Below are 26,244 nucleotides of genomic sequence, written 5' to 3' on the forward strand. Positions count from 1 at the left end.
TGTGTTAACGAAATTGGAGAGGCTGTTGGCGCAGATGAGCAGCACTCCATCTGTCAGCGTTGGGCACCTGTGGCTAAAACAGTAATTAACACTGAGTGTAGTAAGTGTCGTAAACAAAAATCCTGTTATAAAGGGCAATTGCATTCATAGTATTACCATAGATATGGTGCATGAAAAGAGTACAATATTCTTTACTATATATTTTCTTCAAATGGTTTTATGTTGTATTTGTCTAATTATATCCATAAAACTGATAAGATTTGAGAATAGCTACGTTCACCTTATAACTTACCTATTTAATTCGTTACTTTTTACTTGTACTCGAGTAATAATACTGAGTAAATATTTTGGCTCCTCTTCAACTCTGCTGAAAACTGATCTGTGACAAATAAAGAAATCTGTCCCTTGTTGCTGGGGCCGCGCGTGTCTCCCTCCGCCGCTTCAGCCAATCAGCGCTCAGTGCGTGCGCCATAAGAATCCATAATGTGCGTGCGTCTCTCTACTTTTACTACAAACGTCCACCATATCTCTCCGAAGCTGTTTAGCGACATTTATGTCATTCTGCAACTTTATAATGTGCACATGGCGCCCTAAAGTGGAGAGTATGGCAGGCGTGAGTGTGCGTGCGTGTGTGCAAACCGTGTGTTGTTGGTTTGAGTAGGATTTTAGCAGAATATGGGCGGTGAGGCTGTGCAGACATGGCTCTGAAATGGCGAAGGAATCAAGTTATAAAAAGGCACCCAGCTTGATTTCCGGTTTGGAAAAGTTTGGAGGCTACCACACAATAATGTCCGAGGAGAAGTGGTGCTTTTAGGAAGATAAATGATGTGTTCAACTTATAACATTAATGAAAATAATAATAACACAAAAAACGCCTAACATTAAAATCAGGGTGGACGCTTTGTTACACTTTGGACGGAAACTGGTGGACACTGTTAGCTGATTTAGTGTCATAGCTGTGGTGTATCCCACTTGTCTGTGTGGTGGCATCTGTATCACTGTGTTGTGTGGCAGGAGTGACATTGTAAATGTGTTTTTCCGTCACAGGTCGTTTAATTGTGAAATCCCTCCGCGTTCAGAGGAAGTGCACCCGCTGCTCGGTCGGAGTATTGACGTGCCGCTGGCGCTGCTGATGGCGGCGGAGGGAGCGCAGGGAGGAGGGCAGACGCTCCAGACCAGGCCCCGCAGTCACATACCGACCCGAGCCGCGCACCCAGGCCGACACACAGAGCACCAGAGCCCGCAGAGCTAAGGCGCACAGTCCGGCGCCATGGATAGGTGACGTAGGTGAGTATGTGCACGGGGAACGCTAAGCTTAGTTCTGGGTACACCACCAGGACGCGCGCACGGGGACACATGCATGCGCATTGAATCAAAATGGTGTCTATCTTCTTTAGTCTAGGTTTAGTACTGGTTTAGTAACGATTTAGTTCTGGCTTAATCCTGGTTATTATTTATTACAAGCATATTATCCCGTCTTAACTCGGACTTTACGCATTTGATTTATTAGCGTGCATCTGCTCTGAACCCTGTTTACTCCAGTGTGTAGACCTGCTGTAGACCCGGTTCAGCCTGGTCTAGAGCTGGTTTAGACCCGGTCCAGTTTAGGTCGCACCTGTCGTCTGGAGGGGCACAGCAGTGTCATGTTTTTGCTCTGGTTTTCTCTCTGCGCGCGCCGCAGTGAAATTCGCGCCACTCGAACTTGGCCCAAACGCTGTCGCATTCAACAAATTATAGGACAACAGGCGAGAATCCAAGTCTTTGTTATTTAGTCTTCTTGTTTGGTTTTATTTATGCATGTATTTTTTTGGTCTTGGTTTTATATCTGGTATATCCCCAGTAAGGTTGAATGATCTTCTCAAACTCTGTATTAAAGGTGCACTATGTAACTTTTCAGGTGGAGGATGTTATTGATTTCCCTGCAATGTTACACAGTATGGCATTCAACTTATACATTTTGCATTTGTTCAGTTACATGTCTTTTATTACAAAATATGAAGAAAAAAAAAAAATCCTACTGTGAGCGGGTTTGAATTTCCACAGATCCAACCTGTAACTTGGCCCGTTGGCATCACCTCCTTCTCACTATGGAAAGTTTACTGCCATACTGTGGGACATTCCAGGCAAAGCAATAACATCTCCATGGACACTTGCAGGTGCCTGTAGTCCAACCTGTAATGTTACCATTGTGCACCTTGAAGTTCTTATTGGCTTGATTGTTTTAGACTGTGTTTCTGTTTTCTGTGATCCTTGTGTAGTCCGGTTTTATTCCTAGTCAAGTCCTGGTTTAGTCTTAGTTAGTAAATAGCATTCTTTGTTTCATTCACTGCCCAAGTCTTTGCGGTTTGGGCTGAATCTCAATCAGGAGTCTGCTAAAGACTGTCATTGTGCGCCACTTTTATCAATAAAGCTTTGTGTTTTTTCTTTTTTTCAGTTGGCATACATCCTGCTTCTCGCCACCAGCTGCAGACGTCATCTGGCTGACAAACAAGCTGCCCGATTGGTCCTGGTTTAGTCCTGGTTTACTCCTGATTTAGTCCTGGTTTACTTCTGATTTAGTCCTGGTTAAGTCCTGGTTTACTCCTCGTTTAGTCTTAATATTGAACTGGTCTCAATTTGGACCTAGTTTTGACCTGCTTGATCTGTAGTAAGCAGTTTTTCTTTAACAACCCAGTTAACAAAATTTTCCTCACTAAAATTCTATAAACATAATAGAAGGTGAGGAGTCATATTTTTGGCAGTTTTAAGAAGGCTTAGTGGCATTTTAAGCTGCTTCAGCCTACAGCAGAGGCCTAGGGTAGGGCCTTTAGCGGTCCGTAAGTGGTCCGCGCAGGAGTAGCCGTAGCCGTGGCGTAGAGTAGCTGCAGGAGACGCGGGGGTGTGATGGAGTACCACTCCGGTGGTAGCCTGCCCCTGCTGGGGAGACCGCGCTACTGCCCCGGTGCTAACGCTAACGGGGGCTACCTGTGTGAGACCGGACACTGCTGCGGGGAGAGCGGCTGTTGCACCTACTACTACGAGCTCTGGTGTAAGTAATGAAATCCTACTACTACTACTACTACTACTACTACTACTACTACTACTAGAACAACTACTACTACTACGAGCTCTGGTGTAAGTAATGAAATACTACTACTACTACTACTACTCCTAGAACTACTACTACTATGGGCTCTGGTGTAAGTAATAATGAAGTAATAATCCAATCCACTTTATTTATATACTACATGTTATATATAAATAGTTATGTTCCAAAATGCTGCACACAAAACAAAACAAACAAAAAACATTAAAACAAACAAACGCTGTACCAGTGTGTTTTTGTAGTGCTATATAATGATATAATTTTATCTAGTGCTTTTCCAGATGCTCAAAGTCACTTTACAATTTCTTGCATTATTCTTTCACTTTCTGCCTGGTGATAAGCTGCTGTAAGTTATTATAGCCACATTTGCCCTAAACTGAACTGAGGCGAACAATAATCACTCACTCACGCATCATGTCTGTACTAGGCAAGATGAGTGAAATGCCTAAGGACACAACGGTAGAACTTGATCTGTCTACACCAGACAACAAGTAACAAAACTATTATTGAGCAAAATGTTGGGTATATTTTGCTTGTTTTTAATAATCATTTGGTAGTTTTGATTTAATTCCCACCTGTATGAGTAATCATGTACTTTGTGGTATGACTGGGTGTTATGGAGATTAAAATGCTTCCACATTATGCATTAAATGTATAAATCTGTTCTAGAATGTGTTAAAATATAGATGTTTTTATTGCAAAAAAAGGGAGGAAAAACTTTATTCTTGCAGGCTTGCCTCTCCACAAATCTGACCTGTAACGTAGCCTGGTTGACTCACTGGCTTTTCTCGATGAGATACTTAAAATGCCATACTGTGGATCATTCTAAGCAAAGCTGTCACGTCTATATAGAGACAAGCAAGTGGCAGACGTCCTTCAGAAATGTTGCATAGTGTTCGTTAAAGAGCTGAATAAGTATATATCTTCACTTTAAGATCAATATAGTTTTGCTCTTACCCTAAAAGCAACTTTAAAGCCTAAAAAAACAGATATATTGTTATAATTAATTCATTATCTTGTTTTTTCTTGTCTTAACCTTTGGGCCTGTGCTCTTCAGGGTTCTGGCTGCTCTGGACCGTCCTGATCCTGTTCAGTTGCTGTTGTGCTTATCGACATCGCCGAGCCAAACTGCGAGTCCAGCAGCAGCAGAGGCAAAGAGACATCAGCCTGCTCGCCTATCAGGGAGCCTCCTCTTTCCCCTCCTCCATGCTGGACCTCAGTAAGAGCCAGGACTGGACCAGGATTGGACCAGAACACAACCAAGACTGAAGCAAGGCTGAAGCACGACTGAACCAAGACTGGCCCAGAACTCAATCAGGATTGAACCTGGACTAATCAAGGACTGAACTATGTCTGGAGAAGGACTAAACAAAGACTGAACCAAGACTGAACAATTTCAAACATGGAATGGTTTTAATCTGAAACGGGAACTCAATTGGGACTGAACCAGGACTTGACTAGGACTGAATCAGGATTAAAACATGACTAAACCATTGGACCAGGACTAAACAAAGACTTAATAACAGAACAGTTTCAAACAGGCACTATTTCGATTTGAAACAAGAACTGAATCAGGACTGAAACAGGACTGAACCAATACTGAACCAGGATTAAACTATGTGTAACCAGGACCACACTGGGACTACTATAGAACTGACCCAGGACTACACCTGAACCAGACTGTACCAAAAGTAAACCAGAACTAAACCTAACCCTCTCTATCCCTCTTCCTCCTCAGGTTTCTTGGCATCCCTAAAGTTACCGTCTTATGAGGAGGTGGCCGCTCAACCCTCCACTCCTCCTCCTCCGTACAGCTCTGTGTTCACTGCTCCACGATACCCCCAGCCCCCCCGCACAGCCGACCCTCACCTCCTCACCCAGCAGCACCCAGGGACCCTGCTCCACCGGCCCCTGCAGCCTTTGAGCGACGGACCCTCCTCACTCAGCTCTGACAACAGGTAAGAGATGCACTGTGGAAAAAGAACTATGTACAGTATTACAGTGTAACACTATAGTGTAGTCAAAAGTAAACTCTGGTACTAATGTTGCGTGTTTTGTTGTCACCTGCTTGTTTCCAGGTTTAATGCCATACTGTGAACATAGTAAGCAAAGTAATCTCTATTTAGACCATACACTGCATATATAAATTGACATAGCTAACCCACCAGCCAAGAAGGAAGTGAGCATGGGGGCCCTTCCAGTTCCAGTGACTCCAATTGGTTCCAATTGACTTTGGTTCCAATTGAGTTGATTGTGGCCATAGCGGCTTGTCAAAGCCTGATCCCGTCACATCTCAGAAGCTAAGAAGGCTGGGCCTTGTTAGTACTTGTATGAGAGACCACTGAGAAAATCAGGTGCCACAGTGGAGCACCAGTCACAAAAAGTCATTGTGTCCTTAGGCAATGCACTTCACCCACATTGCCTAGTATGAAAGAGGTGTGTGCGTGAGTGTTGGTGGTGTTCGGAGGGGCGGATGGTGAAAATTGACAGCCTTGCTTCCATCAGTCTGCCCCAGGGCAGCTGTGGCTACAATAGTAGCTAACCCTTCTCTCTGCTGCTAACTGCTGCAGTTAGCCTCATCATCTTAGTCTTACAATGTTTGTATTAACCCACTCTTGATCCTGGTGTTTGTATTTTGCTATTTTGCCTAATATGGAACTCAGCTAGCTTTGTGAGCTTCATTTGACTGGAGCTAAACATGACGGGTGAAGTAAAACACTCCCTGAATCCACTTCTTTATGCAGTTAATGATTTAGACAAGCAAGTAGCTGACCATTTTCCAGGAAAGTTACATATTGTGCTTTGGGCTGGTTATTTGTCAATTAAATTAGAAAATAACAAGTCAACTTAAGTGTAGAAGAAAAAAAAAAGTCTTTGTTTGGATGTAGACAGTAATAACAAAGGATTACTCAAACATAACAAAAACACAGCTCCATGTACAGTATGTTTTTGATCAGGTAACAGCATTATAACATTGCTTAAAAGCTCACAAGAATCCATTTTGTGTAATTTAGGGCCTTTAAAGAAAAGCAAATATTGAAACCTTCCTGAAATGTGTTGAAAGAATCCCAAAATTCTAGACCTGCAAATTAAATAAGTCTGCATTTGTCCACTACTCTGTCTCCAATCACAATACATATTCAGTGTATCTCTAAATATCTACAGTTTTTGCTTTGCATGCACATTGGCAGTAAGGTCTTATGTGGTGACATATGACAGGAAGTCTGTTCCAGGAAGTTTATTATGGTTTCAAAATAACAAACCACCACTAACATTGTTCATTGTAATTCTTTGCAGAAGTATGGCAGTAATGCCCACATATCTAAACAGGTGATTACTAAAAATCTATCTGAAACGTCCATGTCCTGTAAATGGACTGTGAATGTGCACTGTAGATGAAGCGGAATTCAACTGTGATTTGGAAATGTGATTTTATTAATGAAAAAATTATGCAGTGAAATGTAATGAGGATTGCTATCAAAATAGTGAATGTATATTTGTAATTTGGAAATAGAGATTTGAGTTCAATAGACCCATAGCTGACTGCACTGGTAACACTGGCTTCAGGATTCAAATAACTAATAAACTACTCTGTGGTGGTGCTGGAAAATAATATTGGAACTCATGGAAAACTTTATTTAGTATTTTTGCTGTCATTATAGAACTGCTTTTTAGATCCTCAATTTTTTCTAAGGCTAATGTAAATAAATACCTGGACAAAAATTTCACAAGATAATTTTCCACATGTGTGCAATCTTGTGGCAATTTTATCTTGCAACATCTCGTGGCTCGAGACCTTGTCCCATCCCTAGAAGCTTGCAATGGTGTCTAAACATTGTGAAAAGTTGTGGTGAATAATTAGGCACAGCACCATTTAAGTTTTATCATATCGTGTGAAAACTTATTTTGCTTTCTGTCCTTAGCTCCAGCTGCTCCTGTGACTCCTGCTGCCCGTCCTCCCCCTGTAGCTCCTCCCTCTCCGCGCCCGTTACCTATGAGACGGACACAAGCCACACCTCCACGCCCAGCGAAGCCACGCCTCTCGCCCTGGACTCTGTCACCATGGAGACGATCAGCGCGGCCGCCACTCGCCTGGAGCTGCCCCAGGGCAAGACGGACGACTCTGCCACGGTCGCCATTTTAATCGAGGAAACCAATCCGGCAGCCACAACAGAAAGCGTCACTGTTGTTGCTACCAGATCGGCATCTCCACTGGAAACAATAGCCTCGTCCAACTCGGATGCTACGTTTCCAGTTGGGATTACGCCTCCAATAAAGCAACAACTGGACATCAAAACAGTTACAACGACTCCAACTTCTTGTCCTCAGAGCACAGAGAATTCTAAATCCAACTCGCCAATGACTAGCCCTCCAGCTAGCTTAAACGTAACAAGAACTTTTGATAGCACCACCAGCCACAAACAGCCAAGGACTCTTAACCTAATACTAGACTCTATGGGCGGGAATACAGACACAAACCCAAGTTTAGTCCCAATTTCGGTTTCTCCGCAAAATCCTAGCAGATCTATTTTATCTGATGAGACTTGCACCTCAAAATCAGATTCCAAAATTCAAAAATCAGATTCCAAAATTCAAAAATCAACTCCAGAAACGACTCCCTCCAACTTATCTCCTACGAGGACTTTACATTTGTTTGCTGATCCGGTTGCCACAAATTCCGACCAGTCTGTTATCTCTTCACCCTCAAGCCAAGGAATATCTAATTTTTCTACCAAACCAGCTGGAGAAACTTCAGAATTAGACACAAAAACATGTATTGTCACACAACAAAATGATAAAGTTACATATTTCGTCAAAGCGCCAAGCGAAACTGCGGAAATTAAAAGCCCAGCACCAACAGTTGAGGCTGACGTTACTAAGAACCATCAAGACATCTTTGGGTCTTGCAAACTGACCACAGAACTGGTGCAACCAACAGAAATGGTAGCTATGAATGTTGACCAAAAAAGTGAAAACATAGATACAAGCACTTTAAAAAATTCAGGTATTTTGCAAGCACCCAAATCATTGTTGGGACTTGCTCCTCCTCTCCCAGAAAGTACAGACTGTACCCCAAATTCTAAATCTAAAGTTACAACACAAGCTGTAACTCCGCCAATTTCTGAAATGCTAAATTTAACTCAAAAGCCAAGTTTAATCGATGTAAATTCAAAAATTCAGTCTCCAACAATTAGCCAAACTCAAGAAATTGCCACAACTTTGCCAGAACCTGTCAGTGAATGCATTTCAATATCCATACCAGATCATGCTAATTTGGTCTGTCCAGTTTTACCATTGTCCCAAGATGTTGCCTCGAAGGAATTGAGTTGCCAAGAAAACATAGCATCAAGTTTGCGTTTTTACAAAGAAGACCCAAGTTTTAGCTCAAAAGCTAAGTCGGACTTAACCTTAGCTTCTGATATTCTTTGGTCGACGTTTGATAGAAAAAACGCAAATTTGTCAGATGAGAAAACATTGTCAAAATCGCTCCCAACGGAATCCACATCTTGTTTAGGCGTACCCCAATCGCACAGTCTTAATTTGGAACATTCTTTCACAAATTTACCAGTCAAAAATGAAAATTCAAATTCTTTTTTCCCCGCGATCACAATTCAAGCAGATCCGCCATCATTCGCGACCTCGCCTTCTTCACCTTGCTCCATCCCTTCGCCTTCTCTTCCCTCTCCTCCGGTTTCCATGTTGCTGTTGGACCCTCTCGCCGCTCTCCACGCGTCCGAGAAAAGCGCAGCATCTTCGGGCCACGCTTCGTCCCTGTCCCCCTCTCCGCGGAACACACCAGTCCCCGCCTAAACAAACCCTTTTCTCGCCCTGCGTAGACATTTTCGAACCGGTAAATCCCAACTGGGACGACGAAGAGTCCGAGGAGCAAGCTGACGAAGAATATTGCGAGGATAGCGACGTAGCAGCGGACGAAAGCCAGTACCGTCACAGAAGGTTAACGGGAGATTCTGGTATCGAAGTTTGCCGTTGCCGAGTTGAAGACGAAGATGACGACGACGATGATGACGACGACGACGATGATGCTGAAGAGAAAGAGAAGCTAAAACAAGATGGCGGCAAAGACGGAGGAGAAAAGAAGTTGTTCGTAGGCAATTCCGAGCTTCACGACAGCGTGGATTGTCCAGTGAGGAGCCAGAAGAGCGGAGACGACATTAATTTGTGTAACACCGAAACGATGCAGAGTTCAGATGAGAAAGTGGTGATTTCTGTTGAAACAGTGTAATTTGGCAAAACATACAAAGACACGTTATGATTGTAAATGAGGGATGTTTCATTATCAGATTCATGGGAAAGGGAAAAACAACACTCTTAAATAAGTTTAATTAGCGATTTAATTTTGATTGGAATAGATTTTGACTGGTCTATAAATAATATTTGCAATTGGAGTAGCTATTATTAGTCACTTAAAATGGCAGGGAAGAAATATAATACCACCACCACCACCACCACTACTACTACTACTACTACGATTATTTTTGGCAAGTAACAAGACAAAATCCACCCAAACCAAGAGTCTTAAAAAGTTTTCCAGTATAATGGATTTACTATATATTTGCAACAATAAATAAATTCTTATTTTAGTCAAATTGAACCAAGATTAGTTCAAGCTATTTTTTTATTTAATATTGTTGTTTTTCCCATAATTCAAGTGTGTTCATTTGCTCCACTATTATATTTGCACCTATAATTTTCTTTTTGATTGAGCAATATTTAAAAGTCAACCAAACAGTAACGTTAAAAACTCTTTTACAAACTGACTGACCTAAACGAACATTATAGAAGTAGCGTTATAAGAGTATTCTGGAGTTCTGGTTTCCTCAAAAGGTGTAACGAGATGCAAATACAAGATGACACATAGAAAATTGTGATGGATAATTTTAAGAAATCTCTCAAAGCAGGGAAACTTTGACTCTCAAATGTTAAGAGTTCCAATCATCGACGTTTAAACCAAGTCTGAACCAGGACTAATCCCAGGTTTCTTCATTATAGAGCCTAAAGCATAACAGGTCTAAAACAGTTCTAAACCAGGACTAAATCTGGTCTAAATTTAAACCACTAACACTGGATAACTACTGAGCAATCACATTTTTCAAGTTGCAATGACAAAATGTTAAGAAATTTTTAAAATATGTTTACCTGGACTAGATTTGAATAAACTGGTGAAATTTGTTTGGATATAATCAACTTCACTTTTGGAATGTTAAAATGCCATTATAGTTACAACTTCAGTACCTTTTTATCAATTATTTATCAAATTAATTCCTATTCATATGTTTCAATGGTATCTACAGTTAACTTACTTATACCTTTGTGTCAGATGCCCTACCATAAATAGTTTTATTGATATTAGGACAGGTAAAGGTAAATCAGATGTTGCGTTCGTTGGAAAATTATTGCAGGATTCCAAACCTAATTTAAAGAAACTGATTCATTTGTGCATTTTCGTTTTTGGATATAATTAAAATTTCCAAACACAAGGATACTAGCCATGTTATTATTACTATTATTAACACCAAGGGGATGTGTACCACAGTTTGAGAACCGATGGTGTTTGTGACGCACAGAATTAGTCAAAAATAGTGAATGCTTTTGTTGGTATTTTGCAGAATGACGAGCGCGTAGGAGCAGTTAGACATTGGGTTATTATTGTTCTCAATGAAACCAAACTAAACAAAGGATTTCTGACGTGAAAATCTGATGAAAAGGCGACATTTAAACAACTTTTCCCCTATTTTTAGACATCCCTTTTGGATAATCTTGCAACGTCAAGACCCATTAAAGGTCATACAATTGAAGACGAAGGCAGAATGAGCTGCTAAAGATTAGAAATGGCAGATGTTTAGAGATGGTTTATGGTTAATATCTCTGTAATTACTCGGCCTGTCCACTTGAAGCAAATGAATCAGTACAAATGAACTAAGGTGAGACAGGGAGATGATTAAAGGTGATCTATGTAACTTTTCTGGTAAAGGGTCTGCCACTTGCTTGTTTCCATGGAGATGTGATTGCTTTGTCTGGAATGTTTCATTGTATGGCATTAAATATGTTCAATTATAGGTGTTTTTATCACTCATAAATGCCTTAAAAACATGGATTCTTATTGTGAGTTTAATGCCATATTATGGAACATATCACTCCATGCAGATGAGCAAGTGGTGGGCCCTTCGCATGTTACGTATTGCACCTTTAAGCCACAAGAATGTTATTGTAGAATCAAGACAATAACCTGGGAGATTTGCATATTTTTCTGTTCTGAAAATGCTTTAAACAGTGGCTCCTGTCCTCTCTATGTAATGTTAAATTCATAGTAAATCCAACAAATACAAATGTTGTTGAAATATGATTAAATAGATTTTTTGTGGGTATTTTCCAACAAATTATATATTTTGTGAAGTGATTTGAAAGTGAAGAGCAATATTTTTCATCAGCAATTGTGTAAATACAGAGAAAGGTTCTTGTGGAGTGACAGAAGATATCGAAAATGTTTTGTGGTATAAAATATACAATGCCGTCCACTACGCTGGTACATTTGAAGTTCTAGTTCTGAGTTCAAGTTCCCGTTAAGTTTCTGCTTTAGTGATTTTAGACCTTGGTTTAGTCCTGGTTTAGTCCCTGGTTTAGTCCTTGGTTTGGATCCGGAATTTAATCATGTTTGTTTTTTTTAGTTCCTCACTAACACTCTTATTTAGTCACAAATCATAGCTGTAAAACAGTACAAAATAATGAATTAAGACTTAAAGATGCCCCCAAATCACCACAATAGATTTATTACCCATGCCAATCGTAGTGGATGGCACCGTATGTTTAAAATGAGACCTCATTTCCAATACTCATGCTATATTGACAAGGTTTTAACGATTCATTTGCTTGGATCTAGTTTACCGCATTTGAAAGAACTATCTGTGATCTCACTGGTTGATATCGACCAATGGGAACATCTTATTTTAAACCCTGTTTTCATGCTGCATTACTACAACTTCAACTCATTCTTGTTGGAGGCTTTCGACGGACTAAAAACGAACTGAAAAATCGGCAAATTTCTGACTTGAATTCGCTCAGAATTTTACAGAATTCTGCTTGAATTGGGGCACAATTCAACGGATTGTCAGAATTCACCAACAACAACAACCGGATTTTTTTGTAACATGTTTGTCACATTTGAGCTGAACTTAGAGAGAATCCGAGCTCAAAAAAACATACAAAATCTGGAAAATTGTTGTTGAAAAGAACTTGGGAACTTTGGTAGTTTTGAGCAAACTGAGCAGTCGATGTCGTGCTTCTCTTGTCGTGGTTTTGATGATATTACGTGCCATTTTTACGCGATACTGTTAAACTCTTAGCGTTTAGATTCGAGTGAAGTTTAATGAGTGAATGGAGAAACTGTGTGTGGAAATTAAAGCTCAAGAATCCACAACTTTACCAGCTCTGCACCTAAAATAATGAGATAAAATGTTAAAAGGACACAATTTTTTACTATTAATGTTCAATTTATTAGTTTCAACTAGTTTTGATTTATCTCAGGCTACTTACTTACATATCTACAACTTAATTAATGATAGTTCTGTCTTAAAGCTAAACATGTATTATGTAACTTTACTGTGTATGCCATGGAGATGCAATTGCTTTGCCTGAATCATGTTGAACATTTTGGTATTAAGACTTTTATATTTCGCTTTTTTAAGTTACAGGTGTTTTTGTTGCTCAGAAATACCTTGATTACATGCATTCTTACTGTGAGCTGGATTGCCTCTCCACAGATCTGACCTGTGACTGGTCTAAAAAGTGAAAAAATCTAGACAAGTATCACAAGTACATAAACTCTTCAGATTACTATAGATAATGTAAATAGAATTAAGTCATATGTTTTCAAAACACCAAAACCACAGGGGTATTGGGTAAAAGGTGTTCAATTAAATAAAAATTATTAAGTTGACTTGATTGTAACTAACTAGAAAACATTAAGTAAATCTAACTCGATTCAGTGCGGTTGGAGAGCTGTTAAATTTGGGGATTTTTGAATAAATTTTTTATTTTATTTTTGAAATTATTTCTTACTTTTGAATGGGCGAATGACACCAACAAAATCTTCATCTTGTCCCATTTGAAAACTACATTTGTGTGATTTTTTTTACCGATATACTGTAAAAATCTGTGGAATTTATCCTAAAATCTGAATTCTGTTGATTTGAGGTGCACTTTAGATTAGCAATGGTGTGTTTTGAAAAGCCACTAATTATCGAGCTTGTGTTTATCTAAACTAGACAAAGCACTGTAAAAAATAAAAAAAATTGAGAAAACTACACTGCAAAAAATAATATTAATCTGGATGTGGGTGTTGAAGAATTTGGGTGTTCTTGTAGAAAAAATGAGCAGATTTTTCCATGTATTTGAGCAAAATACAGTACAGTACAGATAAATTGTATAAGCAGCTTTTTAGGTCAAAATAAGTCTCCATCTAATTTTAAAGCGTCTAATAATCAGAAAGTTGGTGCAGTAATAATAATTTGAAATGAAGTCGTTGTTTTTCAAAATTTCACGACATTAAAAAACACATACAGCGCCTTTAAACTGAGATGGAGGAAGGAAAATGTTCACGTTAAGACTTTAGATATTATGGAGCTTATTGTTTTTTGCAGTGTATGTTTACCTTCTTGATTTGTGAATGACTAAACCCAATCATATGACAGTTTGGAATTTCTTGTGTAAAATGCAGTTCATAATAATAGTAATTATGGGTATGGGCCCCTGGTTCTGGTGCGCTTCTGTTGGGTCTAAATGAGAGTGTGTGATACTCAACCAGCCTGTTGTAACGTGTGACAATATACAAATAAAACTGGGAAAAAACAGCCTCTTTTTCAGTGCTTTTACTACTACTGCTACTACTACTACTACTGCTACTACTACTACTACTACTACTACTACTACTAGGAGGAAATGGCAACCCAAAGTGACTCAGTCTGCACTCTGTTTAGCTAACTGCCTTGAAAAAACAAAGAAAATATGAAAAGAACAATTTAACAAACTAAATTTACTGTCACAAGTCGAAATTACAATTCTTAGTAAAATATATCATTTGAAAAGGTTACATTCAAACACTAAATGAAAATAATTACATTTTTTGTGTTAAACTAAAGCAGGTATTAGGATTTTAAGTTAATAATTTTTATATTTGAGAAGTATTTAACAAGGACTTGAACCACAACTAAACCAAAGATAACTTAAAAAAGGATGGAACAGGACTAAACAAAAGGATGGAACCGGATCCAAACCAGGCCAAAACCAGAAATAAACTAGAATTTAACCAGGACTGAACCAGGTCTTGGCCATTGCAGATATAACACTTTGTTGTCCTTGGTTTGAGGCCATTTAGTCCAAAATCTCTGATAAGACGAAGGCCACAACAACACCGACCCTGAGACAGAGTCCAAACAAAACGATTTTACTTTAAGGTTAAGTTTTTACTTTTTCTCTGTTACTACCTGTTAGCAGTCAACGTGGACTAGAGGACCTAACATACAGAGACTGAATCAGGTCTAAAAGTGGACTAAACCTGGATTCAAATGCAAGATAAGGTTTTTATCTTTAAGCATTTACATTTTTTCACCCATTGTCTTGAATTGTTTTGCCCCAGCAGAGATCTATAGCATAAGCAGCTTTTGAGGTCGAAATATGCCCACCGTGTGCTCTCTGCATCTGATTATAGTGTTTTCATTTTGTCCAAGAATCAGGAAGTGCACTGTAAACATGCTAGTTGTTGTTAATCACATTTTAAAGACGATAAAAATCTGTTTATACTCTGAAAAATATTACTTAAAATGCCATCAATTCAATATACTGATCATGATTGCATAGTTAAAGTTGCACTATGTAATTTTTCTGGTTTTGTCACCTGCATGTTTCACAGTATGGATTTTTCAATTACAGATGTTTATATTACTCAAAATCACCTTCAAAAACATGCTTTACCTGTAACTTTGGCCTGATACAGTAGCAGGCTTCTATGGATATAGATTCATTTGATTATTGCCATACTGGGGAAAATTCTAGGCACAGCAATAACATTTCCATGGAGCCAAACAGGTTGCGGACCCTACACCAGAAAAGTTACACATTGTCCCATTTTCTTACTCCACTGTGATTGTTTGAAAATCTGAAGACCTACAAAATAAATCTAAAGAAGAATTTTTAAGCATGCATTTTTACAGTGTACCTCCCCCGGCCCTGACCTCTCTCTCCTCCTGTCAGGTTTATATCCTCGCTCGCCCCTGTCTCTTCACTTTCACCATGTTCCCTCTCTTCCTCCTCTCCTCCTCCGGTGTGGTTCTTCCGCTCTCTCTTGCAGCTTTGGTATTTTTCATTGTAGTTTTGGCTTCGTTTCGCCGGACTTCCAGAGCCGAGGGGGTGCCGTGTCTGCCGAGTGTCCCCGTTTTGGGCAGCCTTCCCTGGGTTGCTGCCTCAGGACTGTCCCCTCACCTGCTCTTCACACGGATCTCTAAAAGGTACTGCTTATGAAATGATGCACAAACGACAAATGCATTCATGTAAACATTTAAATTAGAATATTAATGTTAAAGGTGCATTATTTAACTTTTCTGGTGGAGGCTCTACCACCATGTCAAGATGATTTTGCTTTATGGCATTGTCCATCTCCATAGATACAGATGCATGCTATACTGTGGAACATTCCAGACCAAGCAATATTATCTCCCTAGAGAACAACTTTAGATTTACTCAGATTATTCGATTTATTTCAGTTTTCTGTCTCTCTCCTCTCATGTGTCATATATTTTGACGGAGCATGCAAGCGTCATGCAGGATGTCTGTTACCATAGGTGTTACCATGGTGATGATCTCTATGGTTTTATTATACCTCAGTGCTGGGCCCCCTCTTCTTTTACATGAGCCCTCTCTCTTCTTCTTCTGCTTTGTTATTTGTTCATACATATCTCTTCTTCTCTTCAGACTGGGCCCCCTCTTCTCTCTGTACCTGGGCCCACACTACACGCTGGTGGTGAACAGTTATGATTTGGCCCGAGAGGTTCTTCTGACTAGAGGAAGGGACTTTGGTGGACGCCCAAATATGGTCAGAATAAAGTGGCATAATTTCACTTAACATCTTTCATATCATATTTAGTGCTTTATCATTTCACTCATGATTCACATTATTACTTTTTTTTTCAATTTCACTCTGCAGCTGTGCGTGAATTATTTAAAAGTCCAATTATGTTGCTAAATATCATCCAAATATCTTTAAAAACAGGTGACCACAGATCTTCTGACACGAGGAGGGAAAGACATTGCGTTCTGTGACTATTCTCCCCTGTGGAAATCTCACCGTCGCCTTGTTCACAGCTCCTTCGCTCTGTTTGGGGAGGGGAGCGGACGCCTGCAAGAGATCGGTATCTTCTGTTCCTTCTGATCCTCTCCTCTGCATCCTCTGTTCCATTTGATCCTCTCATCTGCATCTTCTTCTTCATCTAACCCTCTCCTCTGCATCCTCTGCTTCATCTGATCCTCTCATCTGCATCTTCTGCTTCATCTGACCCTCTCCTCTGCATCCTCTGTTCCATTTGATCCTCTCATCTGCATCTTCTTCTTCATCTGACCCTCTCTTCTGCATCTTCTGTTCCATCTAACCCTCTCCTCTGCATCCCTTTTTATTTATATTCGTTTGCTTTTGTATTTGTTTATTCTCTAGGGTGACCTTAAGTGTCCACAAAGGAGCCTAATAAATGAACTGTATTATTATCCTCTGCTCCATCAGATCAACTGCTTTAGTCTTGATGTAGTCCAAATTTAAATTGGGGTTACTCAATTACTTTACTAGGCTATATGGTAAGAGACCTCCTAATCACTCTGCCACAGTAACACAGGGAGGGCATGCACACTCCACACAGATAGATCAGGAGTCTAACCCAAAACCTCCCTGCTGAGAGGAGTAGACAGTATAACCACTCTCTCACTCTGTTATCAGTCCTTTCAGCAGTGGATGACCTGGTGGAGGAGCTCTTGACCAGCAGGGGGCGCTCTTTTGACCCCTCTGCCGCTGTCACTCGGGCAGTCACCAACGTGGTGTGCACTCTGGTCTTTAGCGCCACCTACAGACCGAAGGATGAGGAGCTCCAGGAGGTGATTCGGTACAACAACGGCATCGTCCAAACTATTGCCACTGGAGCTCTGGTGGACATCTACCCCTGGCTAAAGGTGAGGACTAGGGCTGTTGTCAAAGTGTCCAAAATCAGATACTAATTAATATTAAAACTAATATCAAGGCTAGAGCGTCATGTGAGCAAGTACTGATACTAAAAAAGTCACAGGGCAGAAATGAACTTTTTCTGAATAGATTTAGAATGATCTTGAGCTGTATCAGAACAAGTATAAAACCACATAGACTAGAAAATGCCTATGGACCATTATGGAACCTACCTAGACAACTGACGGATTACACAGAGATAAGACTACCTGGTAATATAAAAGAAAAAATAAATAGGAATACATTTAGAAAAGGTGGGAAATGGAAGGTAATCTGAACATTTTAAACAGAAGTTGGGAAAGAATCTGTCAATTACAGTGGAAGACAACATTATCTAATACATGGTGAGTGTTTGGATGGAAGAATATTGTAAAAAAAAACAACAAAAAAAACAAGGTAATGGGGACTCATATTGGAGGCTCTGGGGCTCATCTGGGGCGAAACACTATCACATTTTTTGGGACTGTACTATTCTGAAATCTCACTGGTCACAGATTTGGAGTCATATAAACCATGTTTTGGGGCCTAAAGTGATGTTTACCTTTGAGTGTTTATACTTGGAAGATTTTAATGTCCAGAATTGGAGAAATGATGATAAAAAGCTAAAAGTTATTAGCAGCCCTACTACATTACAAAAAAATGGCTGAGGGCGCATTATCCATCAACAAAGGAGTGGATAGAAATAGTCTATGAAACGTATGTGATGGAAAAGCTGTGTTTCACCCTGCGGAACCAAAGGGACTCATTTTATGAAACATGGACAAAATGGACTGAGTATGTGAAACCTATTAGATTGGACTTTATCTGAAAATGAATACTGTAAACACATCTTGACTGATATTTCAATGAACGATTGTAACGGCACTCTTCTCCTCTGTGTTTTTTGTTTTGTTTTGTTTTGTATAATAAAAAAAAATACAAATAAATAAATAATACATATTAATAACACATTTATGTATATGTTTCTGTCAGTATTTTCCAAACAGTACTCTGGATAAACTGAAGGAGTGCATCAGAGTCAGAGACAAACTGCTGCAGAGGAAACTGGACCAACACAAGGTACATGTCAAGAATAACAACACAGGAACAGGCTACAAAGAGTCACTGTTCTAAGATTTACTTTCAATACTCCTGAATGAGTTGGAAACATATGTGTACTATAGCGTTAGTACATGCGTGTAGATTTCTCTTGATCAAAATAACAGGGTTTTGTAATGTTTATATTGAACAGGATTAAACTAATATAAATAAATATGAATGAATACATATTTGTTGTTTCCAGGCCTTAATGAGCGACAGTGAGCCCGGCGACCCCCGTGACCTCCTAGACGCCCTGCTCAGAGGTCAGAAAGGGGAAAGGTCAAATGTCATCGGACGACCATGTTTTAATGACTGTGGCTGAGGCGTTTGGGGCCGGAGTCGAAACTACATCAACTACATTACTGTGGATCATCGCATACCTGTTGCACTACCCAGAGGTCAGGACTAGACCAGGACGGAACCAGGACTAGACCAGGATTGAACCAGGACTAGACCAGGATTAAACCAGGATTGTATCAAGACTAAACCAGGACTGAACTAGTATGTGTCTTTGCTCAGGTCCAGACGCGGGCGCAGAGGGAGTTGGAGGAGCAGGTGGGACTGGATAGACCGGTTATGATCTCGGACCGGACTGGGCTGCCCTTTGTTGAGGCAGTTATCCAGGAGGGACTGAGGATCCGCCCCGTGAGTCCAATCCTGATCCCCCACACCGCCATGAACCAGACCAGGTCAGAACAAAGCCAAAGAAGCCAAGAACTATTCTATGTAACTTCTGGTGAAGGGTCCACCACCTTATTGAAACGCTATTGCTTTGCCTGGAATGTTCCACAGTGTGACATTAAACATATCTATCTTGGATTTACTGAATTACAGGCGTATTTACTGCAATAAAATAAAACATGTATTTTTACTGGCTTAACTTTGCCAGTATAGTTTTACTTTTTGATTTATTTTGAATTCTCTGGTGTTGAAAACCCTTCTTTTTTTTTTTTTTGTCTTAGTGTCTGTTTGAATTTTTTATATTTTTGTTTTTACTGTGTATCTTCCATTACAAGGTTATATCAATAGAAAGACACTTGTACATATTAGTTCACACTGAAGGCCAGAGACATAGATATTTGAGGTTCAAATGATATGGGTGTGTTGTAGAGGAGTGACTGAATGTGTTTGTTTGTGAATTTGTGTGAGTTTGTGTGTGCCTGTGTGTGCAGATTTTCAGGTGTATGTATCTGTCACTGTTAACACCTCTTTTGATAAATGCTGAACATGTATTTTTAAAAAGCAGACTAATTCCAATTTTTTTTCAACTGATACTTGTTTTTTTTCCTGTCAGTGTGTTCAAATGGCTTAAAATTTTTACTTTTGACTGTTTTGGGGGGATTTGGAGATTTCTTTCTATGATTTTTAGGTCCACCATTTCAAGCATGATCATAATATTTACATTTTCAGTCATTTTTTACACAATGCGAATTTAACCCCCCTTCACGCCCCACACAGACCCATGTACAGTATGTGAACATACACGCATATATCCCCCAACACCCCCCTGTACCCCACCCAGGGAAGTATATTCCCCCAGAACCCTCCTAAATACACATAGGCACAATCCCTGTAAATCCCATAAAAGTCCATTGGAAAGCATAGGAAAACTATAACTGTGTTTGCATACCGGCCTACACAAGGTGGAATAGAATGAATTGGGGTTGAATCATTTACCTTTTCATAACAGGAGAAACTTAAAAATACACAATTGATTATTTCCTAGTGTTACACAAAAATGTGTGGTTATAATGGAAGTCAATGGGGCTTTAGGGGAAAACAGCATTTTGTGCAAAAACAAACAACAACAACAACAAAGTCAAAATCAGTGTTGGCACTATTTTATGACATCCCCAGCCTCTGATAACCCCAACACAAACACTTTTAAATTACTTGAAAGATATAGAAATAAAAATGTTCATGTACATAATTTGAGACTTTCACATACAAAAATGGCATTTACAGGGTTAAAATGTCAAAATATTATATATTATTTGGTATGTATGATTCAGGCAGGAGTAAATGAAGACATAAAAAAAGTTGAACACCAATCTGTATTGCATAAAAATAATATGGTATTCTTTTCTGTCCACGGATGTGATTATTTTACAGGATGCACAAGTTAAAGCTACAGTGTGCTTTGAAATCTACATTTATACTCTTAGCAGTAGTAGTACAAGTAGTAGCAATAGTAATAGTTTTATATATATATTTTGTAATTTTCTATATTCTGCTTTTTTTTCCATGTTTAAAATACATGTACGGTACATATATTTCCTATATTGTTTTTTGTGCAGTTTGGGGGGACACCCGGTCCAGCCTGGGACCCGTGTCCTGGTCAACATGTGGGCCATTCACCACCATCCACAACACTGGGACAAACCGGACCTCTTTAAACCAGGTACTGGACTAGAACTAACTCTAACCCTAAAAACTGGGCTAAAGTAGGACTGAACAACGACTGAGCCAGGACTAGAAAAGTACTGAACTAAACCAACACTAAATCAGGAACTACACTATGAGAAAAGAAGAACTAAACCAGAACACGACAAGAAGAGAATCAGGACTAGAAATAAAAAAGAGCTTATCTACTGAACTAGGACCAGGACTAAACAAAAACTAAACCAAGACTGTTAGCGAATTGGATTTCTGTTCTGTACTGAGGACACAGTACAGAATCTTGGTCTGCATCATCTGAGGTATAATACTCCTTACAACAGAAGCATATCCAGACTGAATCATACTAGACTAGAATGGATAGAATTCAACTTGTGTACTACTTCAGTTTATTCTGCAACAAAGACTAAACTCTGACTTAATTAACCAAGCCTAAACCAGAAGGCAACAAGATTTGAACTAGGACTAAACCTGCACTAAACCATAATCACACATCACAATCATTTTATTCTTTTCTTTTCTTTTCTCAGAGCGTTTCCTGAATGAGCATGGTGAACGGTACTCTCCGTCTGGTTTCTTGCCGTTTGGGGCGGGGCCTCGGGTTTGCGTTGGCGAATCATTGGCCCGTTTGGAGCTCTTCCTCTTCCTGTCGTCTCTGCTGCAGAGAATTAGCTTCAGCCGCCCATCCTCTGAGCCCGCCCCCAACCTGCAGGGGGCGCTGGGTGTGGTCCTGCAGCCTCTGCCCTATCAGGTCATAGTAACTCCCCGGCCAGGCTGGGGAGGTGGCGATAAGCACATATAACTGTGTCAGATGCCCTCCCATCCTCCTGTGTTCCTGTATTAGAGAAGACAGGTAAAAAGTTTCTTGTTAATATGCAGATTTGGAGATACTAGAGATTGTAATAGTAGCTTCTTCCCACATAGAGGCAGACAAGTACATTTGACTCAAGTTGGTTTTATTTTATTCTTTTTTTTCTTTCAATAAATAATTTTAAACAGACTGGACCCTATTTGTCATTTATAAAGCTGATGATCTATATCCAGTTTTGTTAAGTAACTAATTGAATGTACCAAAAATACAAGAAACAGGAATTGAACAAGAGTTAACCAGGTCTTAAATATGCTGAACCAGAACTAAACCAGGACTAAACCAGGACTGAGAACCAGGACTGAACCAGGACTGAACCAGGACTTAAACAGGACTAAACCAGGCCTAATATCTAAACATCTAAATGCCTCTTTATGAGCAGCCGCTGGACTTTACATAAGGAGTGTGGGAATGTCGGGCGTTTCCATGGAGACAGCAGCAAGTCACATGGTGCTGTGGGAGGGTCATGTGACTCAAGTGAGACCAGTTTAGATCCATCTTTTTAACACTGACTTATGTAATGTGGACTATCACAGCAGGAGAGAGCCAGGTCAAAACTAGTCCTGGTTTGGTCCTGGTTTAGTCCTGTTCTTGGTTTAGTCCTGGTTTGGTCCTGTTAAGTCCTGGTTCTGATTCACGTTTTTTGTCTACCTGAAAAAGTGATCAGTGCATTTGACCCATCCATCAGTGTCCTGGGTTGGTTCTGGTCTTGGTTTGGTCCGGGTTTAGTCTTGGTTCATTTTCTTGGATTGGTCCTGATTTGCTTCTGGTTTAGTTCTGGTTCAGTACTGGATTTGTCCTGGTTTAGTCCTTGTTCAGGTGTCATCCGTTGCATGCATTATTGAGTATGTTCAGACCAGATTCTCTCTCTCTCCCTTTCTACACCTGCTCAGTGTGCACACTCCCTCCATCCTGCAACATTGTCACACATGCACAGAACTGCTCAAGACCTATTTTAATCCTGTCCTGCTTTAGACCTTCTTTAGAGCTGCTTTAGACCTGATTTAGTCTTGCTTTAGACCTGTTTTAGACCATGGTTTTGACCTGGTTTAGTCTTGCATTAAACCATGGCTTTGACCTGGTTTAGTCCTGCTTTAGACCTGCTTTACACCTGTTTTAGACCTACGTTAGACCAGTTTTAGACCTACCTTAGACCAGTTTTAGACCTATGTCAGACCAGTTTTAGACCTGTTTTAGACCTAGTTTAAAGTCACTGATCTGATGGGTTATTATTCTCATCCGCACACACATAGGTGATGGATGTTCTCTGTTATAGGGACCACCTGTCCCTCTTGTGGTTACCCTGCAGCCATCTGCTCCTGTCCCTCGTCCAACTTCAGATTTAGAGCATGTCACACTTTTTCACTGCTGCTACATAAATTATAAAAAGTGAGGCTTACATATGTTTTTACTCACAAAGAAATCAAGACTTTTTGGCTGTACTGGCTCTCGGGCTGTAATATGTCAGCAGCTATTGCTTTCCAATCTTTGCATGTGCATTAAGATGGATAAAACCTGAAAAGCATTTGGTGTTATTGCAGTTATTCTCTATGAGCTATTTCCCGACTCCGTCCCTCCATGTCTCACCACATGCCCCTCTGTTCACTGCAGACCCTCTCCTCCTCGTGCATTTGACTCCATGCTGTTGCCAATATAAGCGCATGCCAAAACAATGTTTTGACTTTATTTTGCATGTTTAGTATGTCCCGTGCGTGTCCCGTGCACGCGCAGAGCCGCTGCGGAGCCGGGTCCTCCCGCTGCTGTTGTGTAACTCAGTGCCGCAGTGCTGGAGGAAACCCTCGCGCCTTTTATGGTTCGGGGATACCGCCGCGCGTCAACACCGGAAACGGGACATATTTGGGCAGCTACGACACGCACGCGGAGGGGGGAATCCCTGGCTCCGGAGCAGCCAATCAGAGCCCGAGGAGGGAAGTGAGGAGACGGAGGATATAAAAGCCGCGAGGAGAGGACCAGCATCATTCGCATCTTTGGAGACAGAGAAACAAGTGCCGAAGAATCACGGCTCTGACCGAGGACTTACCTACGATTATCGGACTTACTGAGCTCTAACCGGACTAACGAAACATGCTGCTGGAGCGAGAGGACAGCTTTATGTCAGAATTTGAGGACGCTTGCAGCGCGTGGGTGGACAGCGTGGGCTCGAGCCTCAGCGAAGACTCGGACGTGGGCTCCCCGTTCAGCCAAGGTGCGTGTGCGCAAATGTGTATAAACAAGCCGATGGTCTGTGAGTGTGATGCAAATGTTAAAATGAAAGCATGTTTAGAGTGCGCGTGAGAGCGTGCATGTGACAACAGGTGCACCAGAAGACACCTGCGTGGATCTGGTCTAACCCTCTCTCCTCTCTCTCTCGCAGTGTTCTCTCCCGGGACCGACGCCTCGGACTCGGACTTCTTCTCGGACTTTAGTGACTGCTCTTCGGACTCCCAGTCCCCGGGGCTGGACGGTGCCTTCTTCCAGGAGCAGAACGCGGCTCCGGGTCTAAGCAGCGCCGCTGACGCCATCCTCAACATGATCACGGAGATCGTGGGCATCTGCAGCGACGTACAGCCAGAGCCGCAGCCCGCTGCCCCCGCTCCAAGCCCCCCATCTGCGCCGGTGCTTCCCTCGGTGTCTGTGAAGACCGAGCCCGTGCTGGTGAAGACGGAGTTCAGCCCGAGCTGCGGCGGAACCTGCCTCACCACCAGCGCAGATTGTGAGCCGCTGCCGCTGGAGCTGGATGCCCTGGATGTGGCGGAGCTGCTGGACACTCTGCTGCTGCCCGAAGCCGCTCAGAGCGCACCGAGGTCCGGCCTGGAGCTGAAGCAGGAGCCGCGGGACTGGCTCTGTACCGGGCTCCCTGGAGCAGAGGGGGATCCCGCCACCTACGTCATCAGCGGGAATCCAGTCGTGGACGCGCACGTGCTTTCCTCCCTGCTGCAGGGCGTGCACGTCCCCGCTCCAAAGGCTGCAGCCCGCGGGAGGCGGCAGAAGAGCGTCAAAGCCAAACCGTTCCCTTGCGTGGTGCAAGGATGCGAGCGCCGCTTTTCGCGCTCAGATGAACTGAACCGCCATGTGCGCATCCACACGGGACAGAAGCCTTTTCAGTGCACAATCTGTGCGCGCGCCTTCAGCCGCAGCGACCACCTGACCACACACACGCGCACGCACACGGGGGAGAAGCCCTTCTCCTGTGACGTCTGCGGGAAGAAGTTTGCGCGCAGCGACGAGAGGAAAAGGCACGGGCGCGTGCACATCAAGCAGCAGCTTCGTGCACAGATGATGGCCGCGTATGCACTGGCCGTGAACGCGCCAGGAGTGTAATGTGCGGTCACGTGAGAAGCTTTAATTATTGTCACTGAGTTTGTGGCACTTTCAAATGTTTAAGCCGCGGCACAAGGTGTGCGTAATGGCGTAAAAGCCCGCAGTACATGGCACGTGGCCTGGAATTAAAGGGTCTGGACTTGATCTGGACTTGGTCTGGGTTTAGTCAGATCTGGACAAGGGAACTTGGTCTGAACTGAGCAGGAGCAGAGTCACTGACTGCAGCAGAGGATCATGGGAATCCTGTATTTGTTTGTGTTTTTGCTGTTACAGCGTGACGTCATAGTGTGACAGACTGTCAGTGTTGTGGACCAATCAGAGGAGACTTTCAGGGCGGGCGTAAGCACTGGAGGGTTTTCATTAGACACCCGAATGAACTGAAGCAAAGCACTTTGTCTTAAAAATTGGTGGATATTTTTGTGGCAGATGTTTGTGCCGCCGATGCATGACCTGTGGATCTATTTTGTCTAAACAGTTCTATATTTGTATCATATTTGACACAGTTATATTTTTGTACCATGTAAATGACACAGTAAACCTCTGGATGATGTCATTCAGACCCAGGGCACCTCTGGAGACAGGTGCATCATGGGAGCTGTAGTGCTCAGAGCATCTGAGCGGAGAGTAGCACAAATGTTGTGCACGTTACTGTCCTGTGCATGAGACGCTGTCAATAAACAACAACAACAAACAAAGAGTACTGCCTCTCTCCTTCTGTGCATTGACAGTTACCAGTCACTTTAATGCAGCTGTTACTGTGAGTTATATTATTCAGATAGAAATGATGGGACAAAAAAAGGACTCAACTGTTCACGAGTAAAACCAGTGTCCAAACTTGTTTTTCACAGAGGGCTGCATATATTTGGGGTGGAGAGCCGCAGACTGGTGGTCAATACAGCAAGACTTTTAGAAAGATATATTTTACACAGAGCCACCACACTGGTAAAAAGTCTTGTTTCACCTCAATATCAAAGTTACAGTAATTTGCAGTAAAACTTTTTGTAAATATGATCATTTGGGGCAATACAGCAGTATCCCTGAGGGCCAACAACAACAACAATTGGTATTGGTCCCGGGAGTATTTGGCCCGGGGACCATAGTTTGGACATCCCTGAGTTAAAACATGATAAAATATACAACATAGAACATAAAGCACATCTAACCCAGGACTAGATTTGGAAGACAAGATGTTTCATAATTATTCAGGAAAATCAAGGA

General features: G+C 41.4%; 3 protein-coding genes across 3 annotated transcripts; all 3 read left to right on the top strand.

Moving 5' to 3' along the window:
• Positions 1-1,120: 1,120 nt before the first annotated feature.
• LOC110160277 (mucin-2-like) lies at positions 1,121-13,953 on the top strand. The gene is given in 6 exon segments (XM_020924911.2): positions 1,121-1,287; positions 2,435-3,028; positions 4,143-4,304; positions 4,824-5,043; positions 7,009-8,897; positions 8,899-13,953. Coding segments are annotated over 5 exon segments (2,847 nt in total). The 5' UTR covers positions 1,121-1,287; positions 2,435-2,883; the 3' UTR covers positions 9,330-13,953.
• LOC110160276 (steroid 17-alpha-hydroxylase/17,20 lyase) lies at positions 13,839-21,648 on the top strand. The gene is given in 11 exon segments (XM_055156179.1): positions 13,839-13,842; positions 15,471-15,606; positions 16,070-16,190; positions 16,368-16,506; positions 17,082-17,311; positions 18,333-18,419; positions 18,643-18,710; positions 18,712-18,838; positions 18,960-19,129; positions 20,738-20,841; positions 21,368-21,648. Coding segments are annotated over 11 exon segments (1,458 nt in total). The 3' UTR covers positions 21,640-21,648.
• Positions 21,649-23,708: 2,060 nt separating this feature from the next.
• Positions 23,709-25,701, top strand: LOC129409768 (E3 SUMO-protein ligase EGR2-like). Its single transcript, XM_055156444.1, has 2 exons — positions 23,709-23,911; positions 24,080-25,701. The coding sequence occupies exons 1-2, from the start codon at positions 23,791-23,793 to the stop codon at positions 25,024-25,026; spliced, it is 1,068 nt and encodes a 355-aa protein (XP_055012419.1). The 5' UTR covers positions 23,709-23,790; the 3' UTR covers positions 25,027-25,701.
• The last annotated feature ends 543 nt before the right edge of the window (positions 25,702-26,244 follow it).

This window comes from Boleophthalmus pectinirostris, unplaced genomic scaffold (genome assembly GCF_026225935.1).
Source record: "Boleophthalmus pectinirostris isolate CB_2022bp ecotype Guang Dong unplaced genomic scaffold, ASM2622593v1 HiC_scaffold_20, whole genome shotgun sequence".
NCBI classification, from domain to species: Eukaryota; Metazoa; Chordata; class Actinopteri; order Gobiiformes; family Gobiidae; genus Boleophthalmus; species Boleophthalmus pectinirostris.

Coding starts and splice junctions, on each gene's coding strand:
- LOC129409768 (XM_055156444.1), top strand. CDS start 23,791: ATGCTGCTGGAGCGAGAGGACAGCTTTATGTCAGAATTTGAGGACGCT. Junction 23,912..24,079: donor GGGCTCCCCGTTCAGCCAAG/GTGCGTGTGCGC, acceptor TCTCTCTCGCAG/TGTTCTCTCCCGGGACCGAC.